The sequence below is a fragment of the Lontra canadensis genome, unplaced genomic scaffold, assembly GCF_010015895.1.
Source record: "Lontra canadensis isolate GAN:19392208 unplaced genomic scaffold, GSC_riverotter_1.0 scaffold41, whole genome shotgun sequence".
NCBI classification, from domain to species: Eukaryota; Metazoa; Chordata; class Mammalia; order Carnivora; family Mustelidae; genus Lontra; species Lontra canadensis.
The window spans coordinates 1,029,047-1,049,169 of NW_022631035.1; the positions used below are offsets into that span (position 1 = coordinate 1,029,047).

Here is a 20,123-nt window from a genome sequence, read left to right on the forward strand (position 1 = left end):
TACACAGTGTAGCCGCCCCCACACCTGTTTGTTTGAGAGGCGCTGGGGAGGCTGAGCCCAGGCCCTGGGGTGGGGTGGGGGGCGGGGCACCAGGTGCAGGGGCACCTCTTCTTCCCCTAAGCATCCTGGACATGATGTGTCTTCCTTTGGGTGTGTCCTCCCCAGGTCGGATCCCGAGCTCAGGGGCCCGGGGCAGCTGGGTTTCTGGACACAGGGCATGTGACCTCCAGCCTGGGGAAGGGGGATGGTCCCCTGGGCTTCCTTCCCTCTGGGTACAACATGCATGCAGGCAGGAAATAGGCTGCCCCAGAGGTGACCAAGCAGAAGGCCAGCCCCTGGAGGACACTACCTGGTCTTGCCCCCAGGGACTGAGGACAAGCAGCATCGGAGTACTCAGCAGCTGGCCACCCACAAGGCACAAGGCAGTGACCCCCAGGGGCTGTTCCCTGAGAATGGACCGGAAGGAGTCAGTGCCGAGTGACTCCTTGCAGCTCATGGGGACATGAGGCCTGCAGCAGTCTGTCCAGAAGCAGCCAAGGCTTCCAGGGCTGGGACCGTGGCCCCCAGGAGCCACCCCCAACCTGGAGCTGTAGACTGACAGAGGTGCCCAAAGGAGCCTCCCGTGGGCTGTTCTCCAAGTAGAGGACCTCAGACACCTGGGACACAGATGTCCTTAACATGGCCTACACCGGGTATGTCACCGCTCAGACGCTCCAGCCGGCCTCCCGCCAGAATAAGGGAAGAGGGATTGAGAGACCACCAGCACCTGCTCAGGGATGGCCTTTCAGTGAAAGGCACTACGGGTAGCAGCCGCCAGCTGTGCCAAGTCAGAGTCCCACAGACTGGTCTGCGAGGTGGTCCCCAGCTTCGAGTGGGTGAGAGGCCAGATGACAGGCCACGGGCCTCTGAGCCACTGGTGTTCCATTTCCTGTTGGTACACACGCACGCCCCAGGGCCTTTCAAGCCCCCAGAGCTAGCCACTCTTGCCCCTGGCTCTTCTGGCTGATCCTGCGCTCCTGCTCCTCCTGGGGATGTGACTCAGGGCCTTGGCGGCGTCACATCGAGATGTTTACTCCTGAGTTTTCCTATCCGCGCACTGCGAGGCGGCGTCAGGACCAAGAAAATGGGCAACAGAGGCCTCCAGCAAGGTTCAGGTAATTTAATGAGTTTTGCTTATTGGATAAAAGTGTCACCATTTGAAGGAAAACAAACGCGGCTCCAGTCGGTCGGGTAGGGTGTGTCGCGGCCCGGAGGGGCTGTTGCCAGAGAAGAGTCAGCCGGCCAGCCCCGGGCAGGGACGGGGGGCTCACTCCTTGAACTTCCACTCCTGGCGGCACATGGGGCAGTGCTGCTGCACCTGCTGTGCGTTCAGCCACTTGAGGATGCAGTGCATGTGGAAGCAGTGCGAGCACTGGCCCCACACCAAGGGGCAGTCGTCGCCGGGGACCTTGCCTGCAGGAGGGGGCAAGAGCACCAGGCCCGTCACACAGGGCAGCCCACGTGCCGGGCAGAGACGGGGCGCGGGACCGCTGGGTGTCCGGCACCTGCCCAGCCCCAGCAGCCCAAGGGCGCCGTGTGCAGGGCCTCTCGCACCTCATGTTTCAGAAAAGACAGAAATCGGGAGTGTGAGCACAGTGTGTGGTGTGCGCGCGCACACGCACGCACGCACATGCACACAAGGCCCACAAGCGCAGCCCTCACTCTGTCCTCCCCTGCAAGGGGGTGCTCAGCTGCAGGGGGGCGCAGGCCGAGCCCACAGTCCCCGCCTGCCAGGTGCCGGGCCCATCTGCAGGCGCGCCACAGCTCTGCCACTTCACCTGGACACCAAGGTCAGAGCCTGAACTATCTAGGGACACCCCAGGCCCCCGCCACCACTAAAGAGCCACCCTCTGAACAGGGAACTATTCCTTCCGACCAGGCGTAGGAGAGCTGGGGCCTTGGGAGGTTCCTCTCTAGAGGGCAGGGACCCAGGATGCTTCACGGGAGGGCCGCCGACGGCCCCACCTGTCAGCAGCCGGGAGTGAGCAAGCAGCTACCTTCCACCTCTTTGTCAGGCCACGTGCTGCTGGCACCCCACTCCACATGCGTGGAAATGCCAGCTCCATGGAGGGGTACAGGGGAGAGCCACACTGCCGTGATCAGAAGAAAAAGGAGTCTCCGATTTCCTCTGATTTCTGAGAAGCAAGAAAATCCCATCAAACAGCTGGTGCCACCAGAGCACAACGGGCCCCCTCAGGCTGTGTGTCAGGGTCCCCGTGGGCATTGAGGCGCTCTGGCTTGCTGCCTCTACCCTTCCTGGGGTGCCATCCCCCCCATCGCTGCCCTGGGGGTCCTCTACACCTTTGGAACACTAGCTGGACCAGATGTCACTGATGCACAAACACAAGGGACAAGACAGACAAGCCAAGGCTGGGACAAACGGACAGCCTGTCCCTGCGGCAGCTCTATGTCAACACACGTTCTAGACCAAGTTGGGAGCTCCTCGCAGAACGCAGTCTGCCTCTGGACTTCTGTGACCACCATCCCTCCTCGACACCAAACACAGGACACTCGATCCCACGAAATAGTACCACGGCCAACACAGTGGACAGTGGTCCCACTTGGCCCATCCCTCGCCAACAGAGGGGCTGGAAACCTGGCGGTGCTCTCGGCCACCCTCGCCGCACTCGGCCACCCCGTCACCCCTCTTCTGGACAAGAGGCCTGGGCACATGGTGCATTGAGGCACCTGCCACTTCCGGAGGGCAGGAGCCCAGTCCCGTGGTTCAGATGGGCACCAGGTCAGCAGCAAATGTGGACTCTTCAGTGTCCTTCCACGTCTACGGAGCAAGCACAGCTCCCTGATCCCAAGGAGCCCCTGCCCCACACGCCTGCACCCCACGAAGTCAGGACAGCCGCCACAGTACCTTTCTCTCCACTTGTCTGGGGCTGCTTTTCAATATTCTAAAAAAATCCTTTTAATAACAAAACATCATTGCTTTCCTGAGACTTTGATGACATAACGACTAGAAAATTATACGCTGGGGCAAATACAGAATTACTGTCCTCACTCTGCTCCCCCACCCGTCGGGGGGTGGCAGGAGGAAGGACCCTGTGCCAGGAGTGCCCACTCGGTGTGATGGCTGAGATGACTCCCCCCACCCCCAGGGCCTTCCTGGGTCCAGGAGAACGCAGCTTGGAAACAGAGTCCCCTGCAAAGGCAGGATAGTCTGGCGGGGGATGCCCTGGGGGCCCGCTGTTGGTGGAGTACCCAGGCCACACGGCCATTGGCCATCGGCCATCAGAGGCAGGAGCCACTTCCAGTAACGTCACCAGCAGACGGCCTGCCTGAGGCATCATGAGCACAGAACAGTGATGGTGACTCACCCAAGTGCTTGCTCCAGTCTGGACGGAGATCCTTTGTCATGAAAACATGTCTCAAGAAAAGACTTTTACTCCCTAAAGCCCTCTGGGGCTGGGGACAGGTTTATCACAGCGCCTGTCACCCCGGGTTTCTCACAAGCGCACAGCTGTAGCAAGAGAAACCCAGCGTCCCCTCATCTGCAGGCAGCACCTAGGCTTGGCAAACACTTTGTACATGACAACTGGCTCTCAAACTTGACCTCGGGTCTTAAAATCATGCCCTAAATCCCCCTCCACAAAACCAGAGCCCACTGGCAAACGCAGACGCCAGCCACAGGCCCTGCCGCCACAGCAGCAGCTGGGCTCCGCACCCCTGCGTCTCTGCTGGCCGCTCACTCTCCCACAACCAGTCGAGGGCGGTACCCTCCAAGACTTCCTTCCAGAAGACTCAAGTCTGTTGCTCAGGAAGCTGCACGTATGTGCCCCCCAGACTCCCACGGCCTTTGCTGTGCCCCTCGTGACGCATTTAAGAGTGATCTGAAGTAGATTCACTACAACCACATCTTGAACGTTATGGTGAAGCAAACCTCATCAACCAGAAGCAGCCAGTGATCTCCTCAGCTCGCATCCCACCCCTCGGAGTCAATCCGGACAGATTAAGTCCTGGGAGATGAGATTTCCTTTCAGCCAAAGCAAATGTAAAGATTAAAGAACATGCACGCGGCGCCTGGCTGGCTCAGTGGGGTTAAGCGTCTGCCTTCGGCTCAGGTCATCATCTCCAGGTCCTGGGATCAGGCCCCACATCAGGCTCCCCGCTCCTCAGAGAGTCTGCTTCTCCCTCTCCCTCAGCTGCCGCCCCTGCTTGTTGTCACTGTCAAATAAATAAATAAATAGTAAATCTTAAAAGATGAAAATCTTTTAAATCTTAAAATATGAAATAGTATTTGCAGGGGCGCCTGGGTGGCTCAGAGGGTTAAGCCTCTGCCTTCGGCTCAGGTCATGATCTCAGGGTTCTGAGATCAGGGTTCTGATCTCTGCTCAGCGGGGAGCCTGCCTCCGCCTCTCTGTCTGCCTCTCTGCCTACTTGTGATCTCTGTCTGTCAAATAAATGAATAAAACCTTAAAAAAAAAAAAATCCAATGGCCTGAATTTCACTGTAAGAAGTAAAGCACTATTATTATTCTGGCCACTCACCTAACCCCACACAAAAGGCCTGGTCATTCATGGGACAGGAACCCTTTAGTATTCCAATGTCCTGTTTTCCTCTTGGGACTGCCCTTGGCCCCTAAGGGTCAACTTGCTTCTGTTTAAGTTCACTTGGGTTTGGCTAAAACCAAAATGCACTGGTGCAAAAACTGGTTCTCGACTTAGAAATATATTCAAAGCGTTTCTACTTCACAGAACATAATGGGAACAAAAATGAATCAAAAACCAGCACAAAGGGGCGCCTGGGGGGCTCAGTGGGTTAAGCCTCTGCCTTCGGCTCAGGTCATGGTCTCAGGGTCCTGGGATCGAGCCCCGCATCGGGTTCTCTCTGCTCAGCAGGGAGCCTGCTTCCCCCTCTCTCTCTGCCTGCCTCTCTACTTGTGATCTCTCACTGTCAAATAAATAAATAAAATTTAAAAAAAAATAAAAAAAAAAAAATAAAAAACACCAGCACAAAGAAGAAATCTGATAAAACCTGGTGGGGGGCACTCTGTGAGACAAGACAACTTTGCTAAAAGGTCAGATGCCTTGAAAAAGCTGAGTGGGGGTGGAAGGGCCTGTTCTATGTTAACACTAACACCCAGGGCAGAGCAGAGCAAGCACCTGTGGATCCTGCTTACACCATGCAGTGAAGGGACACCTGTGGACACCTGGGCAAGTCCAAGCAAGGACTAGGAATGGGGGAGACCCTAAGGACTCATCATCAGTCCTGTCTGATGTGATGGGACAGCCTGTAAAAAGCTTCAGTTCCTTTTAGAGACTCGGCGGACGCGGTACCAGGCATCCTAGTTATCGTCACGGAACCACGAAGCAGAGGCGGAAAGGTCCCTTACCCACCGTGATCCTGTGTGCTGGGCAAGGGAGCGGTGCCCCTACAACATTCCGGGTTTTGTTCGCTTGAGAATCTTCAGACACAGAGTTCTAACACGTCTTTCTCCCCCTCAGACTTCACAGGCGAGTCTGACCACAGTACATGGCGACACCACTTTTCTTACAAAACTGCTCATGGGCTCTTTCTACAAACAGGGGCCCAAACCACCTGGCTCCCTTCTGTCAACTTTCCTTGAGGAAAGGGACACCAAAACCCAGGCACTTCGTGCGGGTATTTCTGGAGAGAGGTCATGGCCAGGCCAGCAGGCAAAGCTCAAGAGGGAGGGAATTCAGGGGACACTCACAGTCCGGGCAGCAGCCATTAAAGGCCATCCGGCAGATGCCACAGTTCTCGTCGTTGGCCACCCAGAGCCAAGTGGCCACGCCGTTCCAGCACTTAATCTTCACCTTCATGGCCGCGGAGCCTAGAGGCAGAGGGAAAGAGATCACCCGGCACCTCAGTCTGCACAACTACAGCATCTAGGTACCAAAGGGGCGCAACTCTGAGCCCGAGGGTCACCCAACCCCACGGTCAGCACGGGGCTGGAACGGCGGCCAGAGCTCTGAGAAACCCAGACCGACCAGCACAAATTCGTCCGCGAGGACGGCGGGGGCAGGGCCCGGGCGCCCCTGGGAGGGCGAGCGAGGCTCCCCACACCCGCAGGGTTCTCTACACGGACGGCACGGCCTGCGCGGCGTCCACGAAGCGCAGCGCGGGCTCCCACCAGTGCCTGCAGAGATGGACCGCACGGTGCTTTTCGGAGGGGTGCAGCCGGGTCAGGGGGCACAGGGAGACCCCGACCCACCTGACCACCTGGGGGGACCCACCCAGCCCGCTCGGCCTGCGGCCCTGGTCAGCAAGGACTTTGGTCGGGGAGCCGCCGCCGCCGCCGCCACCGCCAGACAAGAGCGCGGAAGAGTGGGGTGCAGGGCGGGACCAGGGCGCGGGGAGAGGGTGAAGTGCGAGGAAGGAGGGTCGCGGGAGCGCGGGGAAACGCGGCGGGGCGGGGCGCGCACTCCGTCTCTGGGAAAGGGTGGGGCGCGGGGGAGAAGTGCGGGTTCAAGGCGCGGGCGGGAAAAGGCGGGGGAGGGGCGGCGCGCCAGTCCCGCCCCAACGGCCGCGCTCCGCCCCGCGCTCTCGCACCTCCGCCGGCCTGACCGCGCGCTGCCCCGCCCGCCTTCCGTTGGCAGCGCCCGCGCGGGAAGGTATAAAAACGACCGCGGCCACTACCCGGCTCCTTCCAGAGCGCCCGCCGAACTAGCTCCCTAGCGCGCACGCGCCGCCCCGCCCCCGCCGTGCACTCACAGCCAATCTCCGGCCTCTCCAAGGCCTCGGCACCGGAAGACACCGCGCGGCCCCGGAAGTGACGCGCCGGCGTGCTGACGCGCGGGCTCGAGCCAAGGCCGATTCCGCGCCCGCCATGGCCGACAAAATGGACATGTCTTTGGACGACATCATTAAGCTGAACCGGAGCCAGCGAGGTGGCCGCGGCGGAGGCCGGGGCCGCGGCAGGGCCGGTTCCCAGGGCGGCCGTGGCGGCGGGGCGCAGGCCGCCGCGCGAGTGAACCGAGGCGGCGGGCCCATCCGGAACCGGCCGGCCATCGCCCGCGGCGCGGCAGGCGGCGGCGGCAGGAACCGGCCGGCGCCCTACAGCAGGGTGAGTGAGGCGGCGGCGGCCCGCGGCAGGGAGCGGGCCGGTCGGGCGGCGCGCGGCGGGGAGCACGGCAGGCCGCGTCGGGCCGGTGGGCGCGCGCGCCGGCCGGGCGCGGAGGTCGCGCGGGCCCGGGCCCGGGAGGCGGAGATCCTCCGGCCTTTGTCTCGGCTGGGCGCCGGGCCTCGTGGCGGCGGCGGCCGAGCGGACGCTGGGCGCGGCCGCGCGGGCGGCGGGAAGTTGGTCGAAGGGGGCCGCGGAGCCGCGGGAGCGTGGGGTCCCTCCGGGTCGGCGGCGGCCTGCCGCGGCGTGGGCGGGAAGGGGCGAGCTGCGGGTCTCCGCGCGGACCGTGCGCCGCCCTGCCCGGGAGGGCGAGAGCCCCGGAGAGACGCTCACGGTCGGTGTGTGTTCTCGCGTCTCTCCTCCAGCCGAAACAGCTTCCGGACAAGTGGCAGCATGACCTGTTCGACAGCGGCTTCGGGGGCGGCGCAGGCGTCGAGACTGGGGGGAAACTGCTGGTGTCCAACCTGGATTTCGGAGTGTCCGACGCTGACATTCAGGTGAGGGGCGGGAGTGTCGCGGTGAGCAGTTGCCCTCGCCGAATTGGTCCTGTTTGGGATGTGCCCGGCTGAGGACAGTGAGCCCTTCGGGGCCGCAGGGCTAGCCCCGGCCCCTCTGAGGGGTGCAGGAGTGCGGAGCAGAGGCTGGGCCGCAGGTGCCAGTCCGCCATGCAGCTCAGCGTGTGGGGAGGCCGGCCCCAGCTGAACGTGGGGAGCGGCTGCTCCGCGGATGCGCCTGCACACGAAGACGCTCTGCCGGGGCGGTCAGTTCCCAGCGGGGAAGACCAGCCTAGTGGGCGCCTTCACTGGGTCGGGCCGCACCTAGGGCGTCCGTTTTGTTTATTTCCTCCTGGTTCTAATGTCGTTGGGAGGAGAAGGATCTTCTGTGGAAGTCAGTGTGCAGAGCGCAGAAGGGGGCTCGCTGTGCCTCGAGCCCCAGCTCGGGTCTTATGGGACTTGGGCCTTGTTCTTCCCCTGGTCTTTTCAGTGGCATGATTCTCAGACTCAGCTTTGCTTGAAGCTTCTTCTTTTCTTTGTTTTCTTTTTTTGTTGTTTTGTTTTGTTTTCTGTTTTTTGGGGGACTTTTTATTTTTGTTCTTTGAGTTTTTTGTTTGAATTTCAAAGGCATGTAGATTTTAAAGGCATATTTACTTGTTTTCTGATTAAGTAAAGACATCTTGGGGATCAGTCCCAGAGATGGCTGGGTCAGGGTGCTGGGCCTTCCTGGGTTCAGTTTCCCGGAGCCCAGCTGTTTGTTTGACTACCGTGGGAGGACAGAGCAAGGCCGGTGAGCACTCACGGTGTCTCAACACTTTTTTTAAGGTGGTTTCTGGCATCCACTGGAAACCGCTTTTGGTGAACTCCACTTCCCGCTGTGTGCCTGCGGCCGGAGTAGCCCCACACTCTGGGTTCCCTCTCCAACTCCCAGCCTGCCTGAGGTCAGGGCAGTTTCCATGGCAACGCTTGACTTCAGCCTTTGCGGCAGGCTTGAGTAGGAGGAGAGGGAAAGGTGAGCCAGAATCTGCCCTGGGGGAGGGGCTGGGTCAGGGCTCCCGAATCAACCGGCCCTGTGAGCTGGTCCACATGTCCACATGTCGGATAGCATCCCTTGCTCTGTGATCTTGGCCTTTGCTGTTTCTTGGCACAGTCCTTGGGTGTGTTGTCAGTTTTCCTCTGTTGAAGAAGATAGCGACTTAATCTTGTTCCCTTCACTGGTGGGCTCTGTGGTCCTTTACCTGCATCCTGGGACAGATGTAAGGTCCCCGTGCTGGCAGGAGCCCTCAGGCCCAGCTGCTCCGGGAAGTTGCTGTCCCGTCTGCCCCTCCCTTCCCCTACCACTGCCCTGCCCCCCCACGTGTCTGCCACCCAGGGAAATGACCCCAGAGCAGCTCACATGCCCGGGGAGTGCCCTGGGCCACCTGAAGGGAAGCCACTTGGCTGACAGCTGCTTTTCCCGGCCTCCAGGAGCTCTTCGCTGAATTCGGGACCCTGAAGAAGGCGGCTGTCCACTATGACCGCTCCGGGCGCAGTTTAGGAACCGCCGACGTGCACTTTGAACGGAAGGCAGACGCCCTGAAAGCTATGAAGCAATACAACGGGGTCCCCCTGGATGGTGCGTCTGCGGTTGGACCCAGGATGATGGCAGGGCTGCGTCTCGTTTGTGCGGTCTGGGGCTGGCAGCTGTCCGTGCAGGAGTATGCCTTCCCCCTGTGGCCGAGGACACTTTGCATTCGCCCCTTTGTCTCTCTCTTCCATTCTGCCACCTCTCATGCTGCCCCACACATCGGGACCAACCTCTTGTGAACCCCCATCCAGCGAGCTACATCCCTCCCCTCCTTCAGCTCCTTCCGGAAGACTCACTTCTGTGAAGCCTTCTCAGAACCGCCATAGTACGGCTCCGAGTGCGGGGCTGTAGTCGTAAAGACAAAGGTACCGGTTCTTCTTCCGTCAGGCCACCCACACCTTTCCACCCACGAGCGCCCCGGACACCTGACCAGACACCCACGTCACCTGGACTGAGAAGGAGCGAGGAGGCGGTTCTTGGTGGGGTTGTCCCTGGCAGCCCCTCGTTCTCCCGCCAGTATCGCTCGGCCGCTCCCCTTGTCAGGAACACCGGAGACACACACAGCCCCTTGCCGGTGCTTGCATGGAGACCAGGCCGTGGCGCCCGTCGGCGCGTCTCAGGGCCCTCTAACCGGGGCGCCTCTTGTATTCTCTGCCGCAGGCCGCCCCATGAACATCCAGCTGGTCACGTCACAGATTGACACGCAGCGGAGACCCGCACAGAGGTGAGCGCCAGGGCCGGGGCGCCGCGTGGGCCCGCAGGCCTTTCCGCGTCCGGAGAGTGATTCCCTCTTCCTCGCTAGTGTGAACAGAGGCGGGATGACCAGAAACCGCGGCTCTGGGGGTTTTGGTGGCGGCGGCGGCACCCGGAGAGGCACCCGCGGAGGAAGCCGGGGCAGGGGCAGAGGCACTGGCCGGAGTTCAAAGCAGCAGCTTTCTGCAGAGGAGCTGGACGCCCAGCTGGACGCTTATAATGCGAGAGTAAGTCCTGGGCCGGGGGTGGGGGGTGGTGCGGGGGGCAGGGGGCGGCCGCTGAGCGAGCACTTGCGTGTGTTTCAGATGGACACCAGCTAAAGCACGGCAGATCCTGGCGTGGAGCAGGACCCAGACGTCTCCGTGTCCCTGGCTGGGAGGGGGCGGTGGACTGGGGCTATGCGGCCAATGATGGATTTGTTTCTTTTATGTTTTAAAATAGGATTTAAAAACTCATGTAAAGGTTTTTGTTTTTTGTTTTTTTTCTTTCCTTTTTTTGTTTTGTTTTGTTTTGGGTTTTTCTGTTTTTTTGTTTTTGTTTTTGTTTTTTAAATCTGAAACAGCCGTGTTTTGTACTGAGTTATTTTTGGGATAAATGTTACCGGTTGGCGTTGTGGGAAGGTGGTGTTTTCACCTTTGCCATAATAAAACAGAGATGTGTGTGGAACTGGAGCCATGTGACTCGTCCCCGTCGCAGTCCTTCCTTGGGCCTGACTGAGCACGCAGGGAGCAGCCCCGTCAGGCCCCGGGAGTCAGTGCTCCCGGAGGGCGACTGCTGCTTCCCGTCTCTGCTCTGCGGCCCTAGCTCCGTCCTTTCCCATCGGGTGGGCGGGAGGACGTGGGAACAGCCACCACCACTGCCTGCAGTGTGACGTGAGGGGCCCAGGGACGCCATGTTGTTGCCAGACTTCACATGACCAGGCCAGGCTGTGCCCCTCCTCCTGGAGTTCTGCTTGTCAGAAGCATGGATCAGCTGTTCTGACTTTGCACCATAACCCTTCGCTGTTTTTCTCTCACATCAAAGCAGGAGCAAGCCAGAAAGTGCGCCCTTAATTGTGTCCTGGGTGAAACGCTAGGGGGGCTGTGGCAGAGGCGAGTTTGACGCACACAGATCTGGAAGGGAGGGCCGGCAGGTGCCCCACCTGCACCCCCTCTGGGACAGAAGAGAGCAGGCCGGCGATGTCGCTTGGCCACTTGCCTCTGCTCCCGTGCCCGGCCATGCTGCTCGGAAGAGGCTGAGATCCCCGTCCTGGGAGGCCGGGTAGGGAGACCACGCTGCGGTCCTCAGGGTTCCCCGCCCTCTCTGGAGGCGGTGCCCAGGGCGCAGTTGTGTCTGGAAGCCAGTGAGACCTAAGGGCCCCCGCTCTGCGGCCCCCGAGCACAGTTCCGGGTGCAGCAGGCGCTTGGAGGGCAGTGGCCTCCACGGAGAGGAGAGCCCCGGGGAGGCAGGGGGCTGCGGAGCGCAGAGCTGCGTGGCAGGGAGGGATGGTGTGGCAGTGGAAGGACCGGCCAGGGTGCGCCCTGTAGCTCAGTCGGCTCCGGGGTTGACGTGCACGTTGGCCGTGGTGCCTTGAACTGCCAGTCCTGGCGCTGTTGCTACGGAGCCAGCAGCTGCCACTTGAACGGCCTGCCCATACCAGGCACTGGACGGAAAGGCGACTGACAACGACCCTGCTCAGCCGCGGAGGAGCCCAGTGTCATAGGGAGGGATTGGCACGTGCCTGACCTTGGCTGCTGTGGCCACGAGGGCGGGATGGGATCGAGGTCACGTGACCCAGGCACAGCAGGGCCCTGGGAGGTGTGTCCGCGGAGCAGCCCCGTGCTGGGTAGGGAGACAGCTGTCAGGCTGTCGGAGAGGTGGTGGGCCCCCTGCTGGAGGGGGAAAGTGGCCTGGGCCAGAGGCCACAGGTGCTGCTGCTGCTGGCCACTGGGATAGGGAGGCAGGGGGTGGTGGCTCAGAGGCACCGGAGCCGTGACTGAAGGTGCTGTGTGTGGAGAGAAAGGCACAAGAGGAAAGTAGGGGAAGGGGCGGCGCTCAGGGCGGGATCTAGGAGGCAGGAGAGACGCCGACCCGCGTCCCACGAGCGTTGGGAGCTGGACGTTGCCAGTTTAGCAGCTGGTGACAGGCAGACACTAGCAAAGCAGTGGCCAGTGGTGTGACCCAGGAAGGTGACAGGAGAAACTGGAGGGGATGACATTGCAGGAGCTGGGGAGACAGTGGGGTGGGGAAGGGTGAGTGAATAAGAAGACCCTGAAATTTGGCGAGTCCGAGGGGGCGGGTGCTGCGTGTGTCCGCACAGGCTGGGAGCAGCCTCGATTGCTTTGAGCCTTGACTTCTTCATGTGTGGGACGGAGAACCTCATTTTACTTTTTTTTAAGATTTTATTTATTTGACAGCAGGAGAAGGAACGCAAGCAGGGGTAGTGGCAGAGGGAGAAGCAGGCTCCCCGCTGATCAGGGAGCCCAGTGTGGGGCTCCATCCCAGGACCCTGGGAGCATGACGTGAGCCGAAGGCAGACGCCCAACCAGTGAGCCACCCAGGCGCCCCAGGAAACCTCGTTTTACTTCCAAGATTTGGAGGAGCCTGTAACTGTCTATACAGGGATGCTCCTGAGAGGGGAAGGGGGTGCTGTGTGCAGAGATGGCACCCGTGATAAGGCAAGCTGGGGAATTGGTCACCGAACGGACAGTGCCAGGTGTCCCTGCAACGGCCAGCACTCTTCATCCCGCAAAATACCAGTTAAATGAGTGAAAGATGAAATAAAACTTGGGGGTTTTACATGTTTTTCTCCCGCACATTTTTTGCTCAGACGCTGAACTGCCATTGGCCAGTGCCCCTCAGAGCCACCCGGCTGGACTGGCCGCCCCTTAGCCCGGATGTGGATGCTGACCGGCTCTCTTCATGGCCGGCGGTCCACACAGAAGCTCAGTGCTGGGCCCAGAAATGGGTGCGGGATCTGCTTGGCCTGTCTCAGTTGCTCTGCGCGTTGAGCAGGAGGTCGGCCCCGGGAGGCACGGCGGACTGGCTGCAGGACTCAGAGCGGCTGGGCCGGACCTGTCCTCAGATGGCCCGTGCGGCGAGGAGCCGGCCAGCTGCTGGCGTGTCCGAGGCTCTTGGTTAGTTGAGCAAAGATATGTGTTACCGAGCGTTCTGGAACAAGCGGCAGGCCTCTCTGCTTGCGGACTGCAGGAAACAGGCGGCCCTTCGCCGACGTCCTTCGGGGCCCTCTCACCTCTGTGTGTCCGCACGCGTCTGCGGGGTGAGGCGTTTGGTTCTTCAGGGAGCTGTGAGCCTGACAGAGGAATCAAAAGTGAGAAATCGTGATGCAGTCTCACACCTACGATAGAAGTTAACCGTGGGAACGCAGACTCGGCGCCGCTCTCCAGTCGGGGCTGCAGACATCGAGAAACAGCTGTGGAGGGCCTGGGCCTCCCTCACCGCCGGGCTTTCCGTGCAGATCTCATTTATCCTCCCGGAAACCTGGTCAACTGATCTTTCTATTTTTGAGTTTAAAGAAAGCTTATTTACTCGTATGGCAAGCACCGTCCTCACGAGCCAGGGACACAGCAGCGAGCACAAGACAAATCCCTACCCTCAGACAGCTGCTCCGATGGGGGATAGACTGGCCTGGGGGTGAACACAGGATATCGGTGCCCGGCCGGAGCCACTGACGGAGTGTGTGACTTTTGATCTTGGGGTCATGGATTTGAGCCCTATGTTGGAGGTAGAGGTCACTTTAAAAATAGGGGCGCCTGGGTGGCCCAGTCGGTGAAATGTCTGCCTTCGGCTCAGGTCATGATCCCAGGGTCCTGGGATGGAGTCCTACATTGGGCTCCCTGCTCAGCCGGGAGCCTGCTTCCCCCTCTGCCTCTCCCCTTGCTTGTGCACTCTCGCTCTCTGTCAAGTAAATAAAATCTTAAAAAAAAAAAAAAGAAAAAAAGCTTAACACATTCAGTCAGCACAGAGGGTGACGGTACAAACAGAACCGCCTCCCAGTGCTCTCCAGACCCAGGTTCTGCAGGCGTTCTAGTTACATATTTTTTATTTTTAAGATTATTTATTTATTTGACAGACAGAGATCACAAGTAGGCAGAGAGACAGGCAGAGAGAGAGGGGGAAGCAGGCTCCCCGCACTGAGTGGAGAGCCCCATGTGGGGCTGGATCCCAGGACCCTGGGACCATGACCCGAGCCGAAAGTAGAGGCTTAACCCATTGAGCCACCCAGGCGCCCCTATTTATTGTACTTTTTATTTTTATTATTTTTTTAGTCCCTTCTACCCTTCAATGGGGCTCGAACTCACAACCCTGAGATCGAGAGTCACATGCTCTCCACTGAGCCACCAGGATGCTCCTACTGGGCTTTTCTTAAACGACAGCTTTAGTGAGATAGAATTGACATACCGTAAAGTTGACCCATTTGGAAGGTAGAATTTTAATTTTACAGTGACTTTACCACATCACAGGGTCACAGTCCAACAGCTCATTCAAGTTCCAGAATATTTTCATCGCCCCAAAAAGAAACTCCACTAGCAGTGTCTCCCTACTCCTCCCCTTGTCCCGGCACACGCCGGTCTGGGACATGGCATATAAAGGCAATCATACATGCGTGACCCTCTGTCTCTGGTTCTCTCACTTGGCGTCGTGCTTTCCAAGTAGACCCGCTCACTAGCATGAAATTCACACTTCACTGTCTTGCCAGAACCCGGCGAGGACTGACGCTTTGTTTCTGCGCTGCGCGGTGGGCCTGCACTTGAGCTGCTTCGGGCGCGGGAGGCTGGGAGTGTGCACACGGTCTTCTAGAACATGTGCCTCTAGGATGGGAGTTGGGGTCGGCGGGCAGCTGCGCCCTCCAGCACCCTCTCGGGCCGGCACAAGGTTGCCAGTGTGCCCTGTCCACCTACCTCAGCCATCATCTGGTGCAAAGAGGTATCTCCCTGTGGTTTCGCCTGCATTTTTTTTCTTTATCATCCTTATCCTTAAAAAAGAAAGAAAGAAGAGTCTGGATTGAATAGCAGTTCTCACGGGTTTTGACGCGCCTCCCTGGGTGCCGGATGGCGGCGGGAGCGTCCTGTGACCCACACATACCACGCCCAGCCGTGCATTTGAACGGTCGACTTTGTTGGATGGGATGAATGTTGCACTCCGGCTGCGCGAAGACAAGAGTCGGCTCTCCCTCCCCGGGGCCTGCGCTCCGTGAGTTGCAGAAGCCGACTCCCAGCGGCGCCTGTGTCTGTCGGTCCCAGCCTTGTCATTCCGTTGGCGGCCGCCGGTTTCTCTGTTTAACTGTGAAGGTCCTTAGCTGTTATTTTGTAGTTTTGATGTTCAGATTTATAGGAAAGAAGTGAGAATAGTACAAGGAGTTCCCGTGGTTTCTCACCAGACTCCCAGATGCTGGCGTTCCACTTTTTTAAGCGGAACTGATGGAGACGGAGTGCAGTGTGCGGCCACTTTACCCAAACCCTTCTGTGTGCGTTTCTTTACAAACAGGATCTTTGGGGGGCGCCTGGGTGGCTCAGTGGGTTAAGCCTCTGCCTTTCGTTCAGGTCATGATCTCGGGGTCCTGGGATCGAGCCCCACATCGGGCTCTCTGCTCAGCAGGAAGCCTGTTTCCCTCTCTCTCTGCCTGCCTCTCTGCCTCCTTGTGATCTCTGTCTGTCAAATAAATAGATAAAAATCTTAAAAAAAAAAATAAAAACAAGGATATTCTTGGGGCGTCCGGGTGCCTCTGTCAGTTAAGTGTCCGACTCTTGGTTCCGGCTGGGGTCACACTCTCAGGTGGTGAGATCCAGCCTCGTGTAGGGCTCTGGGCTCAGCAGAGCCTCCACTGCAGCCTCTGGACGCCTCCCCCACACCTTCTCTTAAAAACCAAAGCAAACCAAAAATCACAAGGATGCTCTTTTACATGATCAGACACTGACTATGACAAAATGCCCTTCTCCGAACTGCAGACCCGATTCGATTTAGCCGGCTGTCCGGACAGCCAGTGTCCTGTGTGCTCTTCCCACCCACATGGAAAGGAGGACCCAGGCCGCAGACCTCTCGGCATCTGTAGCCCTCTCAGACGGGGAGTGCTTCAGCCTTTCCTTATCTTTCCTGCCCGTGACCCTTCTGAAGGTTGATGCTGTAGGGCATTGTCTCACTTCCTTATGAATAGACCAGGGTTGTGCTTTCCTGCTAACGGGCTGTGCCCACTCAGCACACCCTGTGGGGTACAGGACAGCAGTCTGGTTGGCTCTCGGTGAGGCAGCCTTGCTCACTTGGTTCAGGTGGGAGCTGCCTGGGTCTCTATGGTCCAGTCACCACTCCACGTTGTGACCCACAGTTACCTGATGGAGACACTGCGAGGGGAAGTGCATCCCTGTGTCTCGAGGCTCTGCATCATGCAAACATTGTCCTGGTGCTGTCTGATGGTGGGTCTTTACCTTCCCCTCATTCCTTCAACTTTCATTCTAAAAGATTTTATTCATTCATTTGAGAGAGAGAGCACAAGTAGGGGGGGCAGCAGAGGCAGAGGGAGAAGCAGGCCTCCCGCTGAGCGGGGAGCCTGACGTGTGCCTGGACCAGGACCGCAGGATATGACCTGAGCCCCCAGGTGCCCACCCTTCAGTTGGAATCCCTTCCTAAGAACAACCATTTCTAACCATTTGTTTGGATATTTATATCAGCATAAACTCAAGGATATTTATTTGGTCCTATGAGTCATAATCTGGTAGCTGTTATTTTGTTCCATCAGGAACCTATGACAGGTCCTCCTGTCACCTTTGACATCGCGGGTCATCTTCTTAGCTTCTAACTTTGTGGCACTTGCCTTGGAGCCCCCAGCTCCTCTCACCGAGACAGGAGACCGGGATTTAAGTCCGTGGGAGTTTCCGGAGCAACTGGAATAGGTTTTGTTATTCGCAAGCTCTGGGCTCCGCGGGGAGCCTGCTTCCCTCTCTCTCTGCCTGCTGCTCTGCCTACTTGTGGTGTCTCTCTCTCAGTCAAATAAATAAATAAAAGCTTCAAAAAAAAAAAAAGTAAAAAATAAAATAAAAACTTTCAACCAACTACACAAGGGTCTGTGCTGATGAGATGACTTTTGGGGCCCCTGGATAGTTCCAGGGTGGGGGCCGGTCACCAGAAAGACCAAGCCGTGATTAGAGGAGTGGGACGTTCCGCCCCATCCCACCCCAACCTCTGGGGAGGGGAGCAGGGCTGGAAACTGAGTTCATCATCAATGGCTGATGATTTAATCAGTTGTGCTTTTTTTAATGACACCTCCATAAAAACCCCTAAATGATGGAGTTTGGCTTCTGGGTTGGTGAACCCTTGGAGGTGCTGGGAGGGTGGTGCACCTGGAGAAAGGCAAGGAAGTTACAGCCCCTGACCCCATGCCTCATCAGAGACATCTCTGGTCATTGGCCATTCTTGTGTTGCATCCTTTATCATAAACCAGTCATTGTAAGTAAAGCATTTTCCCAAGTTCTGTGACTTGATTTAGCAAGTTTTCAAACCTGAGGAGTGGTCAAGCCCCTCCACTCTGGGTGTTTCCTTACACAGTGGTAGATACCTGAACAGGGCAGATAATGGCGCTGTGGCTGTTGCTTTCCCCGGAAAGGATCCCCTTGTGTTTATAATTGGCCAGCAAAACCATGGGCAGCCTGCAGACCTGACCCACATCTGGCATCTGAAGTAGGGGGAGCCTCGTGGGACTGAGCCCTCAACTTGCAGGTCTGGGCTACCTCCAGCAAGTGCCAGAATTTAATTGAACTGTGGGACATCTGGCTGGTTTCAGACAGGTGCATGAGAAAAAACACTTTAGCCACACACTGCCCAAGTGCACCGTGTTGACCCCGTCTCGATCCTGATGTGGACAGGCCAGCTTGAACAAGAGTTGTTTTTGGTTTCGTTTTTTTAAGATTGTATTTATTTATCTGACAGAGCGCAAGAGAGAGCACAAAGCGGCAGGAGTGTCAGGCACAGGGAGAAGCTGAGCAGGAAGCCCCATGCAGGGCTCGATCCCAGGACCCTAGGATCATGACCCAAGCCGAAGGCAGACGCCTAACAACTGAGCCACCCAGGCGTCCCTAAATAAAATCTAAAAAAAAAAAAAAAAAAAAAGTTTTGGGATGGAAAAATTGAACACTTAACATTTGTTGATACTAAGAAAGCATTGTTAACTTTGGTAGGTATAGTATTTTTTTTTAATTTTATTTATTTATTTGACAGAGATCACAAGCAGGCAGAGAGGCAGGCAGAGAGAGGAGGGGAGAAGCAGGCTCCCTGTTGAGCAGAAAGCCCGATACGGGGCTCGATCCCAGGACCCTGGGATCATGCCCTGAGCCAAAGGCAGAGGCTTTAACCCACTGAGCCACCCAGGCGCCCCACAAACATCATTTTCTATCACACTCACAGGTTATGCAGGTCAGGGACTGAGATGGGATGGTTTATCTGGTGCTGCGGGGCAAGGCTTCTGGGTCCTGAGCCCCAATTTCCAAATTAAGATAAGTCACACCACAGCCTCACTCTCACCTGCGCCCTGAGCTGACGCCAAAGTGAAGACTTTCGGGGGTCTTGTCAGGCAGCGTGTTAACCGGAGAGGAACGTGCGTCATTTGGTCCTATTAGAAGGACACAGTCTTCACTTTTCTTCCCACTGAGAGGGTGGGATCTGACTCCCAGCCCTTACACCTGCGCTGGCTCCAGTTGCTTGACCCATGAAAAGCAGCAGGAGTCTGGTCTCTGGAAGCCCCCGTGGGTTCACCCGGAGATTGGGAACAGGCCTCTCAGAACATCTGCTCTTGGATCCAGCGGCCCAAATCCCACAGGAGTCTCGTGGAAGGGCCTGGGGCCGGGAGCCTCTGCTGAGCGCAACCCGATGGGGCCCCGGCGTGGACCTGATCTGACGGCAGCGGCAGGAGGGCCCCAGCGGAGCTCACCTAGCCCACAGAATAGCGGAGAGAGCTGTGAATCACAGCTCCAAGCCCCTTCACTTTGGGTGGTTCCTTACACAGTGGTAGATTCGTGAACAGGGCAGATACTGGGGCTGTGACTGCTGCTTCTCCCCAGAAAGGATTCCCTTCCTTTGAAATAAATATGTGCTGAAATATTCACGGTGGAAATAACCTCTGAGGTTTGCTTCCAACCAGCAGCCGGCGTGGGGGAACAAGCCGGGCCCCAGGCTAACTGTGGAGGCTCGACGGCAGGTACCCTGGGCTCGTCATACCCTTCTCTCTCCTCGGGTGCATGTTGGGGGCCACCTCCAAGGCAGGCCCCACGGCCTTGCCTGCTGGTACTCTCAGCCCTGTGGTCCCCTCCCACGCTATACTAGGGCAGGTCTGTGAGGCCGGAAGAGTGCAGAAGCGACCTTCCTCCTGAGACGGACGTTATTAGAGACGCTGCTTGCTGCTCTGCTGGCTCTTGTTCCGCGTCCACTGTCTCTCCGAGGCCTCCTGGGAGAAGCCAGTGGCCCTGCTGCAAGCAGTCCTCTGCAGGGGCCGGCAGTGGCAGGTGGCAGGCAGTAAACCCTCTGGCCCACAAGGACGGAGCATTCTGCTCACCGCGTTGGCAAGGGCTTGGAATTCCCACAGATGTTAGGATCTGCTCTGGCCGCTGCTTACGGCAGCCTCAGGAGACCTGGAGCCCGACCAACAGCCTCGCCCCGCCCTGCCCCCAGGAACAGCAGAGTAACTCTTGTTTTAAGCTGCTAAATGCGCCAACGTGTTTTTACACAGTAACAGATCCCTGACAAAGTGTATGTCTGAAATTTCCTACAATAGGAATTTTTTGCTTTTTGTTTTGTTTCTTAAAAGCTCTTGGTGGGGGCGGGGCACCTGGGTGACTTCACTCCATCAAGCAGCTGCTGTCCACTCAGGTCATGACCCGGGCATCCTGGTCAGGCTCCCTGCTCAGCCCAGAGCCTTCTTCCGTTCCCTCTGCTGCCCCCGCCCCCAGGCCTGTGCTCTCTCTCTAATGAACAAACAAAATCTTAAAAGGTAAATAAAAATAAAAAATAAATAAAAGCACTTGGGTTATCTGAAAGCAGAGTTTTCCTCTACCTACAGCTGGGCAATGCAGGACAGTGGGCTGTGGGCTCCGGACTTCGACGACAGGAAGCCTCGCAAGCAACCCACCGAACCGCCGCCCTCGAAAGGCTCCGCACAGAAAGCTGACCGCGCGACCCCTAAGTTACACAGAAT

At 58.0% G+C, this 20,123-nt stretch overlaps 2 protein-coding genes across 4 annotated transcripts; one reads left to right on the plus strand and one right to left on the minus strand.

The window, feature by feature from the left end:
- Window positions 1–1,280: 1,280 nt before the first annotated feature.
- On the minus strand, window positions 1,281–6,695 carry ANAPC11 (anaphase promoting complex subunit 11). 3 transcript variants are annotated; one of them, XM_032870380.1, is made up of 3 exons: window positions 6,562–6,695; window positions 5,723–5,842; window positions 1,281–1,452 (listed from the first exon to the last, which is right to left on the minus strand). In XM_032870380.1, the coding sequence occupies exons 2-3, from the start codon at window positions 5,829–5,831 to the stop codon at window positions 1,307–1,309; spliced, it is 255 nt and encodes an 84-aa protein (XP_032726271.1). In that variant the 5' UTR covers window positions 5,832–5,842; window positions 6,562–6,695; the 3' UTR covers window positions 1,281–1,306. The 3 variants fall into 3 exon arrangements, with proteins under 3 accessions (XP_032726271.1, XP_032726269.1, XP_032726270.1); XM_032870378.1 differs by lacking the exon at window positions 6,562–6,695 and adding an exon at window positions 6,246–6,307; XM_032870379.1 differs by lacking the exon at window positions 6,562–6,695 and adding an exon at window positions 6,163–6,257.
- Window positions 6,696–6,796: 101 nt separating this feature from the next.
- On the plus strand, window positions 6,797–10,308 carry ALYREF (Aly/REF export factor). The gene is made up of 6 exons (XM_032870377.1): window positions 6,797–7,075; window positions 7,498–7,629; window positions 9,094–9,241; window positions 9,854–9,917; window positions 9,996–10,173; window positions 10,252–10,308. The coding sequence occupies exons 1-6, from the start codon at window positions 6,839–6,841 to the stop codon at window positions 10,264–10,266; spliced, it is 774 nt and encodes a 257-aa protein (XP_032726268.1). The 5' UTR covers window positions 6,797–6,838; the 3' UTR covers window positions 10,267–10,308.
- The last annotated feature ends 9,815 nt before the right edge of the window (window positions 10,309–20,123 follow it).

What these genes read in the sequence shown, in the direction of transcription:
- ALYREF (XM_032870377.1), top strand. Translation starts at nt 6,839, where the DNA reads ATGGCCGACAAAATGGACATGTCTTTGGACGACATCATTAAGCTGAAC. An exon ending in TGTCCGACGCTGACATTCAG is followed by an intron (nt 7,630 to 9,093) that starts GTGAGGGGCGGG and finishes CCCGGCCTCCAG; the next exon opens with GAGCTCTTCGCTGAATTCGG. An exon ending in CAGCGGAGACCCGCACAGAG is followed by an intron (nt 9,918 to 9,995) that starts GTGAGCGCCAGG and finishes CTTCCTCGCTAG; the next exon opens with TGTGAACAGAGGCGGGATGA.
- ANAPC11 (XM_032870380.1), bottom strand. Translation starts at nt 5,831, where the DNA reads ATGAAGGTGAAGATTAAGTGCTGGAACGGCGTGGCCACTTGGCTCTGG. An exon ending in TAATGGCTGCTGCCCGGACT is followed by an intron (nt 1,453 to 5,722) that starts GTGAGTGTCCCC and finishes CCCCTCCTGCAG; the next exon opens with GCAAGGTCCCCGGCGACGAC.